The sequence below is a fragment of the Corylus avellana genome, chromosome 2, assembly GCF_965113065.1.
Source record: "Corylus avellana chromosome 2, dhCorAvel1.hap1.2, whole genome shotgun sequence".
In the NCBI taxonomy this organism is placed as follows: Eukaryota; Viridiplantae; Streptophyta; class Magnoliopsida; order Fagales; family Betulaceae; genus Corylus; species Corylus avellana.
Window position 1 is genome coordinate 19575509 of NC_142491.1, and position 14210 is coordinate 19589718.

Below are 14210 nucleotides of genomic sequence, written 5' to 3' on the forward strand. Positions count from 1 at the left end.
AATTAAACCCAAAAATTAGGCCCAATATCTATAATAAGCCCCAAATTCCAAAAAAAAATTAAAAAAATCGGCTACCCTGGTCCGGATAATCAAGTACCAACTGGAACCGACCAGTTATTGTATAACCGGTTAACCGGGTACCGAGTTCCAGTTTTCAAAAATAAAAAACCGAGTATCCTAGTTCTAGTTGCCGGTTTTGGCCAATAACCGAAAACCGGGACTAGGTTTTCACCCCTACTTTTTAACCATTTTTTTAAAAAGTACTAGGTATTCAACCATTTTTTAAATTTCATATAATAAATAGATGAATTTATCATTAAATTTGTAACTTTATATATTACTCGGCAAATTTGAATTTCTAATGGAGAATTCGAACTAATGCCTAGATACGCCGAGTAACTTTACATATTACTCACTTGAAAAAACAAAAAGTAAGTCGCTTAAAATACGCCGAGTAAGCCTTACTCTATGGAATCATCAGCGAGGAGGAAATTACTTTCAAGAGGAGAGATAGAACAATTCAAATTCTGTTAAAACAGGAAATTGCTATAGTGGGATATAGTTTGTGATAAAAGACTCAAAAGAATAACTTGGAACAAGATTAACCAACTACAAAGCAATATACACAAAAACGCCTCTCCATTCTCCAGAGGAACCTACTCTATGAAAATAGTGCCTCACAGAGAGCATCACCAAGGGATCATATGCAGTCAGAAAAAAAAAATCCTCTTGTTTTCTCACTCAACTTGTAGTTTCTGACCAAGTAGAGGGAAGCCGGGTAGAATTCACAGGAGCAGGAGGCATGGCGCGGACATTGATGTCAATGGGCAGCAGGCGGTACTGAATGTCAAGCTCACGGAAAATCTTAACCATTTCTTCAACCAAAAGAGATCTCCTTGACCACCTTTCTCCCATGTCCTGGTGGTTCATTCTGTGTGTCAGCCATACGGCTATTTTCAGTCTGTTTAATTCTTCCACATCCTTGAATATAGTCATAGGTGCAGGATACCAATGCTCCTTCTTGCTCTCAATATAACTGCAGAGCCAGCAGCAACAAAAAGGAGAAAAATATCAGCATATACATATGTAGCCAATGTCAAATGAGGTAGAGGTTATCTTCCTAAAGATACCTTATGATTCTCTGTCTTATGAGTGCAATCTTATCTGCTGGAGTAGATATATGGACACAGAACTCAACAGCATCTCCCATGTCAGGGCTTCGATAGAAGTTATTGATACACTTGGTAGCAAGAACAGTGTTTGGGTAAATAATCTTTGTGTTATCATATCTCAGAAATATCGTAGTCAAGATGTTCATTTCTTCTACAACCATCTGAAATTTATTTGAAAACAGATTAGGACTCAGATATGAAAAGGGAAAAATTAACAGCTAAGAGATGGGAAATTACCTGAACGCCTTCGATTTCACACCTATCTCCCACGTCAAATGGGTGCATTACAAATAAGAAGATGATTGCTTCGAATACCGTCTTGCAGGTGTTTCCAAAGATGAATGCGGCAAGGACAAGCTGAGAGCTCACAAAGAGCAGAAATTTGGTGGTGGCAATTCCCAGTATCAGGAGCGAAATAACTAATATAACAATGGCAACTATAATGTTCACGACTCGATGAAGTGTGTTCACGGCTGTTTTGGTATCATTCAACGTCAAAGCAAGTGCTCTCCGCTCTCTGAAGGCATTGACCTGGAACAATCAAATTCATAATCAATGTCTGCACCATTGATGCTGTCTGTAATCAATTATAGATCGACCAGGATTCTTAAAATTTAATAGGTAAAGCTTAGACATTGTAAATCATGCTTCTTCTAACTTATCAACTAGGAGATTCACTTCTATTGCTGCCATTGAAAAGGAGATCGAAAAAGTGAAAACATAAAAAACCATTTGTTGCCCAGTCCTCACCACCCAGTTCTTCAAGGATGATTTGCTAATTCTCTTGGTCTCAGAGGCTCCTTCAAAGAGACTCAGGGTTTTCAAAGCCTCATCTTCTACCAAGAAACGCATCAAGTCCTCCAGGTAGATGAACCTGAGAAAGAAACAATAAACAGAGATTTGCATTAGATAGGTGATTAGTCAATCAACTTAACAAACGGTACTTCATAGGATGGAGAGATCACAGACCAACAACCAGGACATACTACAAGCAATACGAAAAATAAGCCTTAAGGGTAAAAGAACAGTATCAAAAGTCGAATATATATATGCTCAAGTCTAAATGGGGATGCTGCTGGCTTCCCCTTGGCAGAAAATCATGTGATCTAGACTTGCCAATAAAGGAACTGAAGTTGTTATATAATACCTCTGACAACATATTAAGTCTTAATGCCCAGCAGGATGGCTCTTGTAACTCATCTCCCCTCCCCCCCAACTTTCCAAAAGAAAAGCTCTGAACCCCTTCCGCTGTGTTGCTTTAAAACTCGTTTAATCCATTTATTTCTTGACAGTGTGATACTATTAAGGTATTAAGGTGTATACATATATACAGATGCATGATGTTCTTTTGAGGAAATAGTTCAAATACAGACATAACAGACATAACAGAGTGACTCACAAAGACTTCCATATCTGGAAACAACAATTACTAACGAAATTCACCCCATATAAGTTCAAGTGCATGAAATGAAACATTGCAATATAAGAAGTTCCAATCAAACTAATTAAGGGCACACACACACAAAAGCACAATAAAAAGAAAGATGTCAAAGAAGTTGAGGACTAATTACTTGGAACCTTGCCGAGCGACATTCAGAAATATCTTCTTGGCTGCAGTTTTCGCCTCGCATTCACTCCTAATCTGGGTATTAGTCTCATCCTCATTAGTGGTATCCAAAATCTGCTCATCCAGAGTGGAAAGAGTCCCATACCGAACAATATTCATCAATCTCTTCATATTCCAGGCCGACACATTCTTGGGATTCAACCTATGCAGATGATCAATGGTGATCCCTTGATCATCCCCCTTCTTGGACGATGCCCGAGAAAGCTTTCCACTCTTCACTCGGGGACTCTTCTGCAGCCCTCCACTCCCTATAACCCTTCCACTCATCATCGAAGGGAAAGCACTGGCCTTGAGATCAGGGGGGATAGTAGCGCCAGCATTCTGCAGCTTCTTCACCTCATCGGCAAGCTTAATCTCCTCCTCCTCCGCATTCCGCATCTCAATCAATGGCTGCCCAGAAAGCGTCTCTATCACATACTGGTTAAACAGAGACTCCTGGATCCGATCAAAATAAGTACTGACATGAAAAGACGAAGCCAACACCTTCACCATAAGGGTCTTCACCAACCAAACCAAGGTACCAACCAACAAACAAACGAGAACCTTAGTCACATACCTAAGCTTATCACTCTTGGTCTCCCTCTCAACCTTTTTATCAAACAAAAAGTGCCAAGCTATCAAAACAAGCCCCAGCCACAGACAATTACGCACCGCCTTTCGAACCCCATAAACGAAATAGAGAACCCTTTTGCGTAAAAGGAAGTTCCTCTCTATAAAGAACACTATGATCCTAATCCCCCACCCGGACACCAATCTCCCACAGATCAAAACCAAGACCAGAACCTCCCATTTCCACAGCTTGAGCTTCCACAGATTCTTGTTCCTCAAGTAAGGAATCGAAAGAGAACAAACCAAAGCGGCGATGATCAAAATCAAGCTCACGAATTCCAACACAGTCACAGCGCTAAGACTGGTTTTCTTGTATTCGTTCGGCAAATCATCGTCCCAGAACGGGTCGTCCTCGTCGTCGTCCAAGGCCTTGGCCAGCATCCCGGACCGGAGCTGACCCGACTTGGGAACCCGGCCCGACCGCCTCTCCGGCTCGTCCGGTGGGTCCATCAGCCTCGACCTGGTCTTCGCTCTCAACAAGCTCGACTTCCTTTGAAACGACCCGTTCGAGGTGCACCTCACCACCTCACCGCCCAAAGCCCCACTTACCCTACCGCATTGCTGAGCTTGTTGCGGCGGCGATTGTCGTTGTTGTTGTTGATTACGGTGTCCCTCTTCTTCGTCCACGGACGCTTCCTTGTAACGACGTCGAACCGCGTCCGTCGCCGACTCGAACCCGGCATTGGAGGGCTGGAACGAGACCTTGAACTCATTGGACGTCTGGGTCGTGGCCTTCATCGGAGACTCGGCCACCGGAGGGAGATTCCGGAGCTCGTCCATCTCGAGATCCATGTCCAAAGACATCTCACCGGAGGCTCTCTGTTTATGCAGAAACTGACCAATCAGCTTCGACGGCGGATCCTCCACCCCCTGCCCGCGTGGCACGAAATCAAAACCCCCATTATTCACATTGTTGTTCTTGTTGTCGTCGTCGTCGTCTTCTTTCCAGAAGTCGTAGCTGGACTCTCTCCAAATCTTGTTACTGTTGTTGTTGTTCATGTTGATGGGGGTCACCGCGTCTTTTTTACCAGAGAAATCTCCGTCGTCGATCTTGACAATGACCTCGCTGCGGTCGGAGCGTTCAAAGGCCCTCATTGACTGCTGCTCATTGGATTTGTGGTCGAACAGAATGGGGAGGTGCTCGTTGCTACGGTCAGTGTCTCCACCAGCGGAGATCTTCCTCAAGTGCTTGTAAGAGCCATTTGATCTGAACGATTTCTTCAGAGAGAAATCCATTATTTATTTGTTTCTGCGAATAAAATATATTTGGTACTCAATATTATATCATACTGAAACTTTTTCAGTCAGAATGTTAGGAAAGTTGGTGCCTTGAATCTAAGAAAAATATTGCCGGGACGGGATTTGTTTAGGGTTTGTAGGGAAATTTGGTTGACGCGTGTACAGTGAGAGCAATTTAAAAAAATGTCAAGATTTTCAATTCAACCAGACCCTGAAAGTGAGAGAGAGAGAGTCTGTCCGGGTGTCTTTCTGCGACAGAGACCACGGAACAGAAAAGCCCTAGATTGTTTACATAATGACCATAGTACCACTGATCCTTTTTTTTTTCTTTTCTGAGAAGTGTCATAAATAAGTGTGAATAATAATTTAGCATACTCATATTCTTCCATAAAATAGAAAAATATTATAATTCATACAATATATTAATAAATAACTTAAAACATAAAAATATTTTATATTACATTAAAATACTTTTTAAAATATTTTTAAGAGATAATTCAATTAATTATAAATCACGTCTTATAAAATACATATCACTAATTCAAATCTAATTCCCAAATCTTTTAGGTACAAGGCTATTATTATTTCCCATTTTAACGAAATTTTGACGCTCAAACAACCAATCATGTATGTGTATGTCCTAAAAGGCTAAAACATTGTCTTCTTGTGCACGTTTCTTTGTATTCCCACAAGATTTGCGTTTGTAAATATCACTGTGAACAGCTGGAATCAACAAAGGGCATTGTGGGAACACGGAGCTCAAAGCTTCCGGCGCAAGTACACGTGTCCCACTCCCATATAAAAATTAAAAATTAAAAAAAAAAAAAAAGCCTAAGCTGACCCGCCAGTGACGTTTTCACTGTTTTGCACAATAAAGCTGCCTATAGTGACGCCACGTGGCTAAAAATAGGCCTCGTTCGTTTTCTAGAGCTAACCAACCACAAGAATGTGACAGCAATCGTGGCGCTATAAATGCCAAATATATCGGAAAAGTTTGCTACGTGTCGTTCATTAGTATCGGGGTTCACTCTTTTATTTATTTCTTATTATTATTATTATTCATTAAAGTCAACCAATGTAGAAACCGTTGTTGTGTTTGTTTGATTCACATCACTGTCTTTGCGATCCATTTTGGGTAGACCAGAACAGAACAAAACAAGCGTGTATGTTCGATTAACATCGCTGTCTTTGTGAATTGTGAGGGAAGAAAACTAAGGCTTTGTTTGATTATTACCTAAAAAAAAAAAAAAAAAAAAAGGAGCTACGTTTATACTACAGAATCTCTCATTATAGAGACAGCCAGACATGGAAATTATGTGGCTGCACACATTAAAGCTGGTAGGCTAGATTTTCTTTTTCTATTTATAGTGTTTTATCGGTAATTTTATTTATTTATTTTTTTGATAACAAACAAATCCCTTAAATTTTCGTAATCAAATCATAGATTTTTATCATTGTGATGCCTCACAAGATGAACAGCTTGTTAGTGAATATTATCTTCAACATCAGTTAGCTGAAGAATAGCTACTATGGCTTGATTTGGAACATCAACAATTATGGCCAGAACTTGAACATCGACTAGTACTTTGACTCGGTGACTTTGACAGCTATCAGTTATTATGGCCGAAAGTTGGACATCAACAATTATGATTGGTATTGATAATATGGCCAAATCTTAATATAAAGAGGATGTTTCAACAATATATATATATATTTTTTTTAGAGAAAGTTCTTGGCTTTATTTAGTCTAATAGTTAAACAGCTATAGTCGATTTGTTAAATGTTTATTTAACAGCTAAAGTCGATATGGAGATGGGTGAGCTGAATATATATATACACAACATGACCCCTAGTCATCTTTTGGGAGTCACTATTGGGGACTTGGTCTTTATAAATCATGTTATGTGGGTACGGGTGCCCTTTTGTTAATGTATAAGTTATGAATATATAATTAAGTTACGTCAATGAAGTTATGTTTCTAATTGAAAATGCGGGAAGAGGCGACTGGTGTAATTTTTTTATTGGGCGTGACTATTGGGGTTTCCATCTGTTGTGAAATGTTCGGTTTAAGTTATAGCTACCGCATGAGAAGGCGAATCTGTCACCACAGTTCCACCAAAGTGCAAGTTGGTAGAGCCTATTCTTAGTAGCATCTGATTTGTGAACTACTACCGTAAGCGGGTTCAAACCCGTGACCACTAGGAAGAAAAGATGCAAGTTTTGTGGTTTCACATGATAAAATGAAAAGAAAATTTTTTATAGTTATGTCTTTGGTTGTAAATATTTATCAAAAGGACAATAGTAGCGCCTTACGGATAATTACGATCTTAATCGCCTTTGCATGTCGGGTCCGTTACAATCTGTCACAAATTTAAAACGTAGGAAATAAATAATTTAAATTGAAAAATTTAGAGACAAAATTAGCACTTATTTCAATGTCCAATGATATTTTCTTATTGAAGAAGAATTCAAGCGACAAGTCAAATTTCGATAAGCATATAATATAAGTTAAATATTCTGAACTCCACTTGTGTGATCGTGATAATTCTATTAAAACTATCCGCGACCCAACAATTACTCGTGCACGTTATTCAATGTGTAACAAAGGAAAAACCATATACATTCCTGCAGATTCCATAGAAGGCAAAAACATATACACAACCACGGCAGGCCTATAGCCCCACTAACTTAAAGTGCGGCTCCGCGTCCCGCCCTCATTCCTTAATTTTGAGCAATTTACTTTTGTACGGAAATTTTGTCGGCCCAGCTGGAGGATTGTCCTACGGGTCTTCCAGAGAGTTCAAATAATAAATTATCAACTTTTGTCCCCAGCCAAGTCACTCACCTATCCAAAATTAGGGTGCTCCAATTTTAAGAGGGATGATATATAAGTTAGTAATTTGAATAAGTAAATGATTACGCTTTCTATAAATTTTTTTACATTATTTGTTTAAATTCTTAATAATTACTAGATCGCATATATAATTTCTCACATTATCGACCTAAATTACTTAGCATTTCAAACAACTAATTGGGTGAATCATTGACTAAAATTGTACAACCAATTTGTTCCGACAGCCTTGAATATGGGTTTACCAATTTGGAGTAGTTGGGGTCCATAGTTCATTCCCTTGCCTAGCTTTGATGATTTTATTGGTCCAAATAACAACAGATCCAAATTGTTCGTTCAATCAGATCTATGGGACTAATCATGTGGATAACAATAATTTTAGAGTAATTCTAAAAATATCTTTTGTATTATTATAAAAATAAGGTGGCTTTTAAATAATCATTTGATCAAAATCTAATAGTAAACAATCACAAGCTCAAAATCCACAAAATTAAAAGAAAAGAAAAGAAAAGAAAATCTTTTTACCTACTCATTATATATCTATGGAGTCTGGTTATTTAGAAATGAAAAAACCCATAAGCATCTAAATCGAAATGGATATACTCGATGATTTTGTACTTCTAAGAGACGGTAAAATGTATTTCTAGACCCTTTTTTTTTTTTTTTTTTTTTGTATTTATCTTTTTGATATAGTGCCGACATGTTACATTTCTAATATATTAATTTGAGCACATATTTATAAATTTCTATAGATATTTTTTTATGAAGCATATATTGTGTGAATTACCAAATTTTTAGGGTGGAGAAAATTTTTAGGACGCCAAAAAAATTTTAACAGCACCCTTAATATGAAATGTCTGGCTCCGCCACTACCTTGAAGGGACATAAGAGTAACACAATAACTTCTAGCATTACTCGTAATTTTATGTTCAAGACACCATATCTCCCATATGAATATTTATACAGCTACTCATGAAAAGCAAGAATTGGTGAATGGAAAATTCACATCAGTAATTTCTTGTTCATATAAAGCCCCAGAAGAACAATAATAAGTTACAACTCTCAACCAAACCATCATCCATTCTTACAGATTAATTAGTTTTATAACACAAAGGGGAATGACTGGTTAAAAGAATGGATACAAGCAGCGGCGGAGCTAGGAATTCAGTATACCAGGGGCATCAATAAAATAATAAAATATATTGATAAAATAATTTTTTTTTGTTCTCTTTATATATTATATTTTTATTATAATATGGTAAATACAATCAAAAGAAATTATACCACAATATATGTATCACAAAAAGCATATTTATCTGACTTCATAAATATATGCTAAATTCATATATCAGTTACCATATAGGCACTAGTACAAAAGTAAAGGAAAATACAAAATACAAAGTGCCTAAAATTGCATTCTACGTGGTCTTAGAGAAACAAAATCATCAAGTATCAAATCTGAATCGTAACTTTTAGCAATTTCTCTTTCAATGTAGATAAGTAAACTATCTCCAAGAAACTCATCTTCCATTTTGTTACGAAGTCTTGTTTTAACAATTTTCATTGCTGAAAATGCTCGTTCGGTAGTTGCTGTAGACACTGGAAGATTCAAAACAAGACGAACCAATCTATCAATAAGATAATATGTATCTGATTTTCCTGCCTCTATCAATCCTCGACATAATTCCGCAATGGAAGACAATTTTTGTAGTTTCGGATGATGAAGCATATCAACTTCAAAATGCTTCAACTGAAATCTCAAAATAATTTTTTCCTGCTCAGAAAAATCAAGAGAATAATACTTCTCTGCAAGACTACATATATCATCAATATTAAATGATTTATAAGCATCATTTGGATTCAAAGTTGAACTAAGTGTCAAGAGTTCCATTGCCCTTTCACCAAATTTACAATCAAGCTCTTGCAATTGAAAGTCTATAGCAGCATTGAATACATCAAAATGATAATAATGTTCCACCGTAATGTGATCCAGTGAAAGACGACATCGGCCTTTAACATAACGAGCACACAAATCTAGAATGTCAATTTCAAATTTCTTAGAGAAAGAGACTACTTTCTTAAGAAAATTATCCCAATCTTCATTTCTCAATTTTTGGAGGAGTACTTGTATTAGAAACTAATTGCATAGCATTCAAGATGTCTTGAGATTTTTGTTGCAAATGTTGAGAAAGACAATCAGTGGTACCCATTATTTCCCTCATCAAATGTAAAATGAATATGAATCTAAATGATGTAATCATTTCATAAGCAGCTTCAGCATCCCCACGTTGAGAGTAAGTGGATCATTCTTTTATAATTTTTTCAAGTACTGAACAAGCAGGATTAAACAGCCTTAGTAAGCTACAAATAGAATAAAAATGAGAACCCCAACGAGAATCACCAGCTTTTTTCAAAGTGCCAATTTGGTTAGCTCCTTTTCCAGTTTCAAGTTCCTCAATGGCTATCAAATATGCGATATCTGCTTCTGGAGCATCTTGCAGATTACAATGACGTTTACATGAAGCACTAACCACATTGATAATGAAATTCAAATTTGAGAAGAAATCATGAACAACAGTTACCTCTCGAGATGCAGCAACTAATGCTAATTGTAATCGATGTGCAAAACAATGAACATAATATGCACAAGAACATTCATTAAGAAATAATGCTTGCAATCCTTTCCATTCACCACGCATATTGCTAGCACCATCATACCCTTGTCCACGAATACTTTGAATATCAAGACAATTTTGAGAAAGAACATCAGATATTTTATCCTTTAAAGTCAATGCCGATGCATCTTTAACTTGGACAATATCAAAGAAGCGTTCTTGTATAAAACCATCTTTGTTAACAAATCTCAAACACAATAGCTATTTGTTCTCTCTTAGACTCATCTCGTGCCTCATCAACAATAATGCAAAATTTTGAATCACCAATTTCTTCACGAATTGCATCTCGTACTCTTTTTGCCAAGACATGTAAAATATCTTTTTGGACTTGAGGTGAAGTATATTTTTCATTTTGTGGAGCATTTTCTAAAACAACCTTAGCAATATCGTCGTTGAAACTGGACACAAGTTTTATCAACTCAAGAAAATTGCCACGATTTTTAGAATCGGGACCTTCGTCATGACCTCTATAAGGACATCCTTGATATGCTAAATAACGAATATATTCGATTGAAGTCTTTAATCGCAATCGATTGTTCAATTTTTCTTCCAAAGTTTGCTTATCTATCACCCTATCAATATGTTGAGATTGATTCTTCAAATTGTCACAACACTTAACAGCATTATTATGAGGTGAACATGGCCCATTTCCCATGTGGACCAAAAAAGAACAATGCGTACCATCGTTAACTTTCTTCCAATTGCGAAATCCTTCAATAGTAAATGCACTACCTCCAAACCGCCCCGTTGGCTTTTTAGCAAAAAGAAAGCAAGGTAAACAATAAGCAGCATCTTTGTCCTCAAAATATTCTAACCAATCAAACATCTTATACCAAGATGATTGAAATCTTCAGCGGTTTTTTCAATTCCCGAAAACGGGTATCCAAGACTACTAGAAGGAATGAACCTATTCGGACCGGCTTTAAGATAAGCACATCTAATTTCATCCCGTTGATTAACAAGATATTCTCATATTTGAGGACGTAACCCGGGATCATGTTGTAAAGTAGAAATGTCAATTGACTCAACTAATTGAGATTCAATTCTTGGCATCTTAGAAGGGTGTTGCTCAGGAGCTAAAGTTTGAGGATTGGATGTCGATGAAGACATTCTAGAATTTGAATCAGCATCTTTTTTCTTAAAAAATGCATCAATTGTTTTTGGCTTGCTCATAATGTAATATAAGAATTTTCAGAAACCTGGAAAATTATTTATCTATTAGTTTTAATTCTCATATTAAACAATTCATGTCTAATGAAACATACTCTAAGTCTTTAATGATATTATAATAAAATTATTAGCATATTCCGATAGCTATTAGCCTAAAATGAATTAATAAAAAGAACAAACCTGAGATTGGCAATAATCTTCTGAAACTCGTTGATGCTTGACAAAATCCCAAAATATATAAAACACACCTAAAAAAAAAAAATAACAATATTGTTTTTATTAGAATAAGATAAACAAAATGATGAAAATAAGAGATATATCACAATTAAAAAGCTCCATAAATTTCAGTCAATCATATTAGAGTTTGCAAATTGCCCAATTAAAGATGCCTAACCACCTTCCCCATGGGAATGTCTGAGAGTGGAGAGATGTTGAAAGGTTCATACCCTTATCCCTTACATTTGATTCATTATAAGGGGATTGTAATGTTTTCAACCTCATCATCACTGCAGCAGCTTTGGTAGTCTGCATTTCTTTTCTTTTTTTCTATTTTCTTTTTTATTGGGAGTGGAAAATTTGTCCTCTTTCTTATCAATGTAAATCTGTAGCCTAACTGATGCATATATTCTTGAGAGATTTTCGTCCGGATAATCATAATGGTTTTCAACTTTGGTTTTAGTTTTACCCTCACAGTAGACTCCAAGCGAGAATGATTGTGCCCAAAAAATACATGGATGAATTGATTCCTTCTCTACATTTGAAAATGATTAGGATCCCTTTGGCTTACCTCCAGTTAGGTAAAAAAATCACTGAAAATCTTCCTGTTCAAAAATAAATAATGAAAATTCCCCCAGGAAAACAATAATTAAAGTTTTCCTCAAATATAGCAATCTTAACCATTTATTTTTGCACAATGCATCTCTATTAAGGCAAGCCAAACTCTATTACTTCGACAACCTCGACTCAAACCGAAACAAGCATCAAGGATAAAGAAAAAGAATTATTCATGTCCTTGCCTAAAAAATTATTAATTGGATATAAAATGTAATCGTTAAATGGGAATATCAACATCATATATCAGTTTTTAGAATGAGTAATATGAATTATACATTTATCTCACAATGTAATTTAGCAATTTTAAGTTCAATATTGTTCTAGTGGGGAAGGATCCAAAGGTAGGCGATACTTTTAAAGCCAAGGCCAAAGATATCCTTGAATTTATATACTAAAAACAAATTAAGTACTGTGAATAATATACAAAGTATCTCTTGAGTCTTGTCGTTTTTATGGGCCAAATATAAATTAGTAAAAGTAAGCAAAGCTATCATGCGGTCAGAACTCAGGAGAGTAGCAAAAACAAAAAACAAACAAACAAATTTGATGCCTTAATTATTCATGTATCTCGTGTCTCTAGGAACCAAATATATTTATAAACATAAAGCAAGTTAAGCAATATTCATTACTCACAGTCACATAGTCAGTCAAAAGTGGAGTGTGGAGCCCAATTCAAGTTTCGTCACTAATTGTTGGCTTCAAGAGTGTGGTCACATACTCACAAACATAAACATGAAATAGCCTTCCCATTCCCAAGTTCTGATTCTTCTGAAGTTCAAGTTCCCATCTCTCCCAACTCCCAAGTCCCCACTACGGCACCACTACCAATGAGCAATCTTTTATCCTTATCCCTCTGCTTTTCACCACTCACACACACAATCAAACTTTCTTTCTCTTTCCCTTCTCTAGGTCTCCTTCTGAGTTCTAAACCACCAAAAACCAAATCACCATGTTAGAGAAATGAGTTAAACCAACAAAACCCATAAACCAAAATCAAACAAAGTTCATGAAAATCAATAAAAAAAAAATAAAAAACGAAGATTAGTCTGATGGGTTATCACCGTGGGCAGCCGTCGAGCCGTGGTGTGAAAATGTCGGTGGTGCACTGGTGCGGCTAAGCAATTCAAGGTCGATGGGCAGTGATGTGCTGCACAGTCCACGCTTGAGCCGCAGGGGCAGGATTAAGTTCAAGTTGGAGTTTGGAAGAGCCGAAGAGGGGTTAGGGATTTAGGGTAATATTATTATTATTATTATTATTTTTTATTTTTTTTATTTTTTTTATTTTTTTTTTGAGTGTATAAGTGTATTGCCTAACCTTATCCTCTTATAGATAAATATGACTTGAGCCCACCAACTTGAATATTGATATTTTCCAGCAATTATCTTTACACTTATTGACAATTTGAGCCATTATCAACAATCTCCACCTTGGCGAAAATTTGGCAACCTCCACCTGAGACCTCAGGTCCGCATCTTGACCGATGCCCATCCCCACGCCCTGGGATGTCGTACAAAACACTGTCTACACCAACAGTAATAATTCCACAAGAATTATCATGCTCTACCATAAAGAGCACATACACTTAGAATTAAACAATTCCAAGAATTTTCATTTGTGTGCTGTTGAGACTTGAGATAATTTTTTTTTTCTTTTGTTTAGTGTATAAGTGTATTGCTGTGTGTTGTTAAGACTTGAGATTTTTTTTTTTTTTTTTTTAGTGTATAAGTGTATTGCCGTTTGCTGTTGAGGCTTGAGATTTTTTTTTTTTTTTAGTCTTTAAGTGTATTGCCGTGTGCTGTTGAGACTTGAGATTTTTATTTTTATTTTTTTAAAGGTGGTAAAAATATTTTGGAGGGGTATTCAAATTTTTTACCAGGGGCATCTTCCAACTTCTGACTTAAAATTACTCTTATTTTTTTTTATTTGTTATTTTTTACCGGGGGCACTCGCCCCTGGGCCGCCCCCCTGTCTCTCCGCCACTGGATACAAGTGACATATTAAAAAAAAACAAAAAAACCTGATCATGTGGACA

At 36.4% G+C, this 14210-nt stretch overlaps 2 protein-coding genes across 2 annotated transcripts; both read right to left on the minus strand.

Moving 5' to 3' along the window:
- Window positions 1-517: 517 nt before the first annotated feature.
- LOC132167966 (mechanosensitive ion channel protein 6) lies at window positions 518-4858 on the minus strand. The gene is made up of 5 exons (XM_059579020.2): window positions 2744-4858; window positions 1923-2046; window positions 1410-1703; window positions 1131-1333; window positions 518-1036 (listed from the first exon to the last, which is right to left on the minus strand). The coding sequence occupies exons 1-5, from the start codon at window positions 4642-4644 to the stop codon at window positions 742-744; spliced, it is 2817 nt and encodes a 938-aa protein (XP_059435003.1). The 5' UTR covers window positions 4645-4858; the 3' UTR covers window positions 518-741.
- Window positions 4859-9801: 4943 nt separating this feature from the next.
- On the minus strand, window positions 9802-10999 carry LOC132169846 (uncharacterized). The gene is made up of 2 exons (XM_059580801.2): window positions 10438-10999; window positions 9802-10331 (listed from the first exon to the last, which is right to left on the minus strand). Exons 1-2 carry the CDS (start codon window positions 10997-10999, stop codon window positions 9802-9804), a joined length of 1092 nt encoding a protein of 363 aa, XP_059436784.2.
- Between the last annotated feature and the right edge of the window lie 3211 nt (window positions 11000-14210).

Bases quoted from the DNA above. Each gene is read 5' to 3' on its own strand.
- LOC132167966 (XM_059579020.2), bottom strand. From the start codon at position 4,644: ATGGATTTCTCTCTGAAGAAATCGTTCAGATCAAATGGCTCTTACAAG. The intron at 1,334-1,409 runs GTAATTTCCCAT...AATAAATTTCAG, and splicing joins GTGAAATCGAAGGCGTTCAG to ATGGTTGTAGAAGAAATGAA. The intron at 1,037-1,130 runs GTATCTTTAGGA...CTGGCTCTGCAG, and splicing joins ATAAGACAGAGAATCATAAG to TTATATTGAGAGCAAGAAGG.
- LOC132169846 (XM_059580801.2), bottom strand. From the start codon at position 10,999: ATGTTTGATTGGTTAGAATATTTTGAGGACAAAGATGCTGCTTATTGT. The intron at 10,332-10,437 runs GTGATTCAAAAT...GTTTTATACAAG, and splicing joins TGCAATTCGTGAAGAAATTG to AACGCTTCTTTGATATTGTC.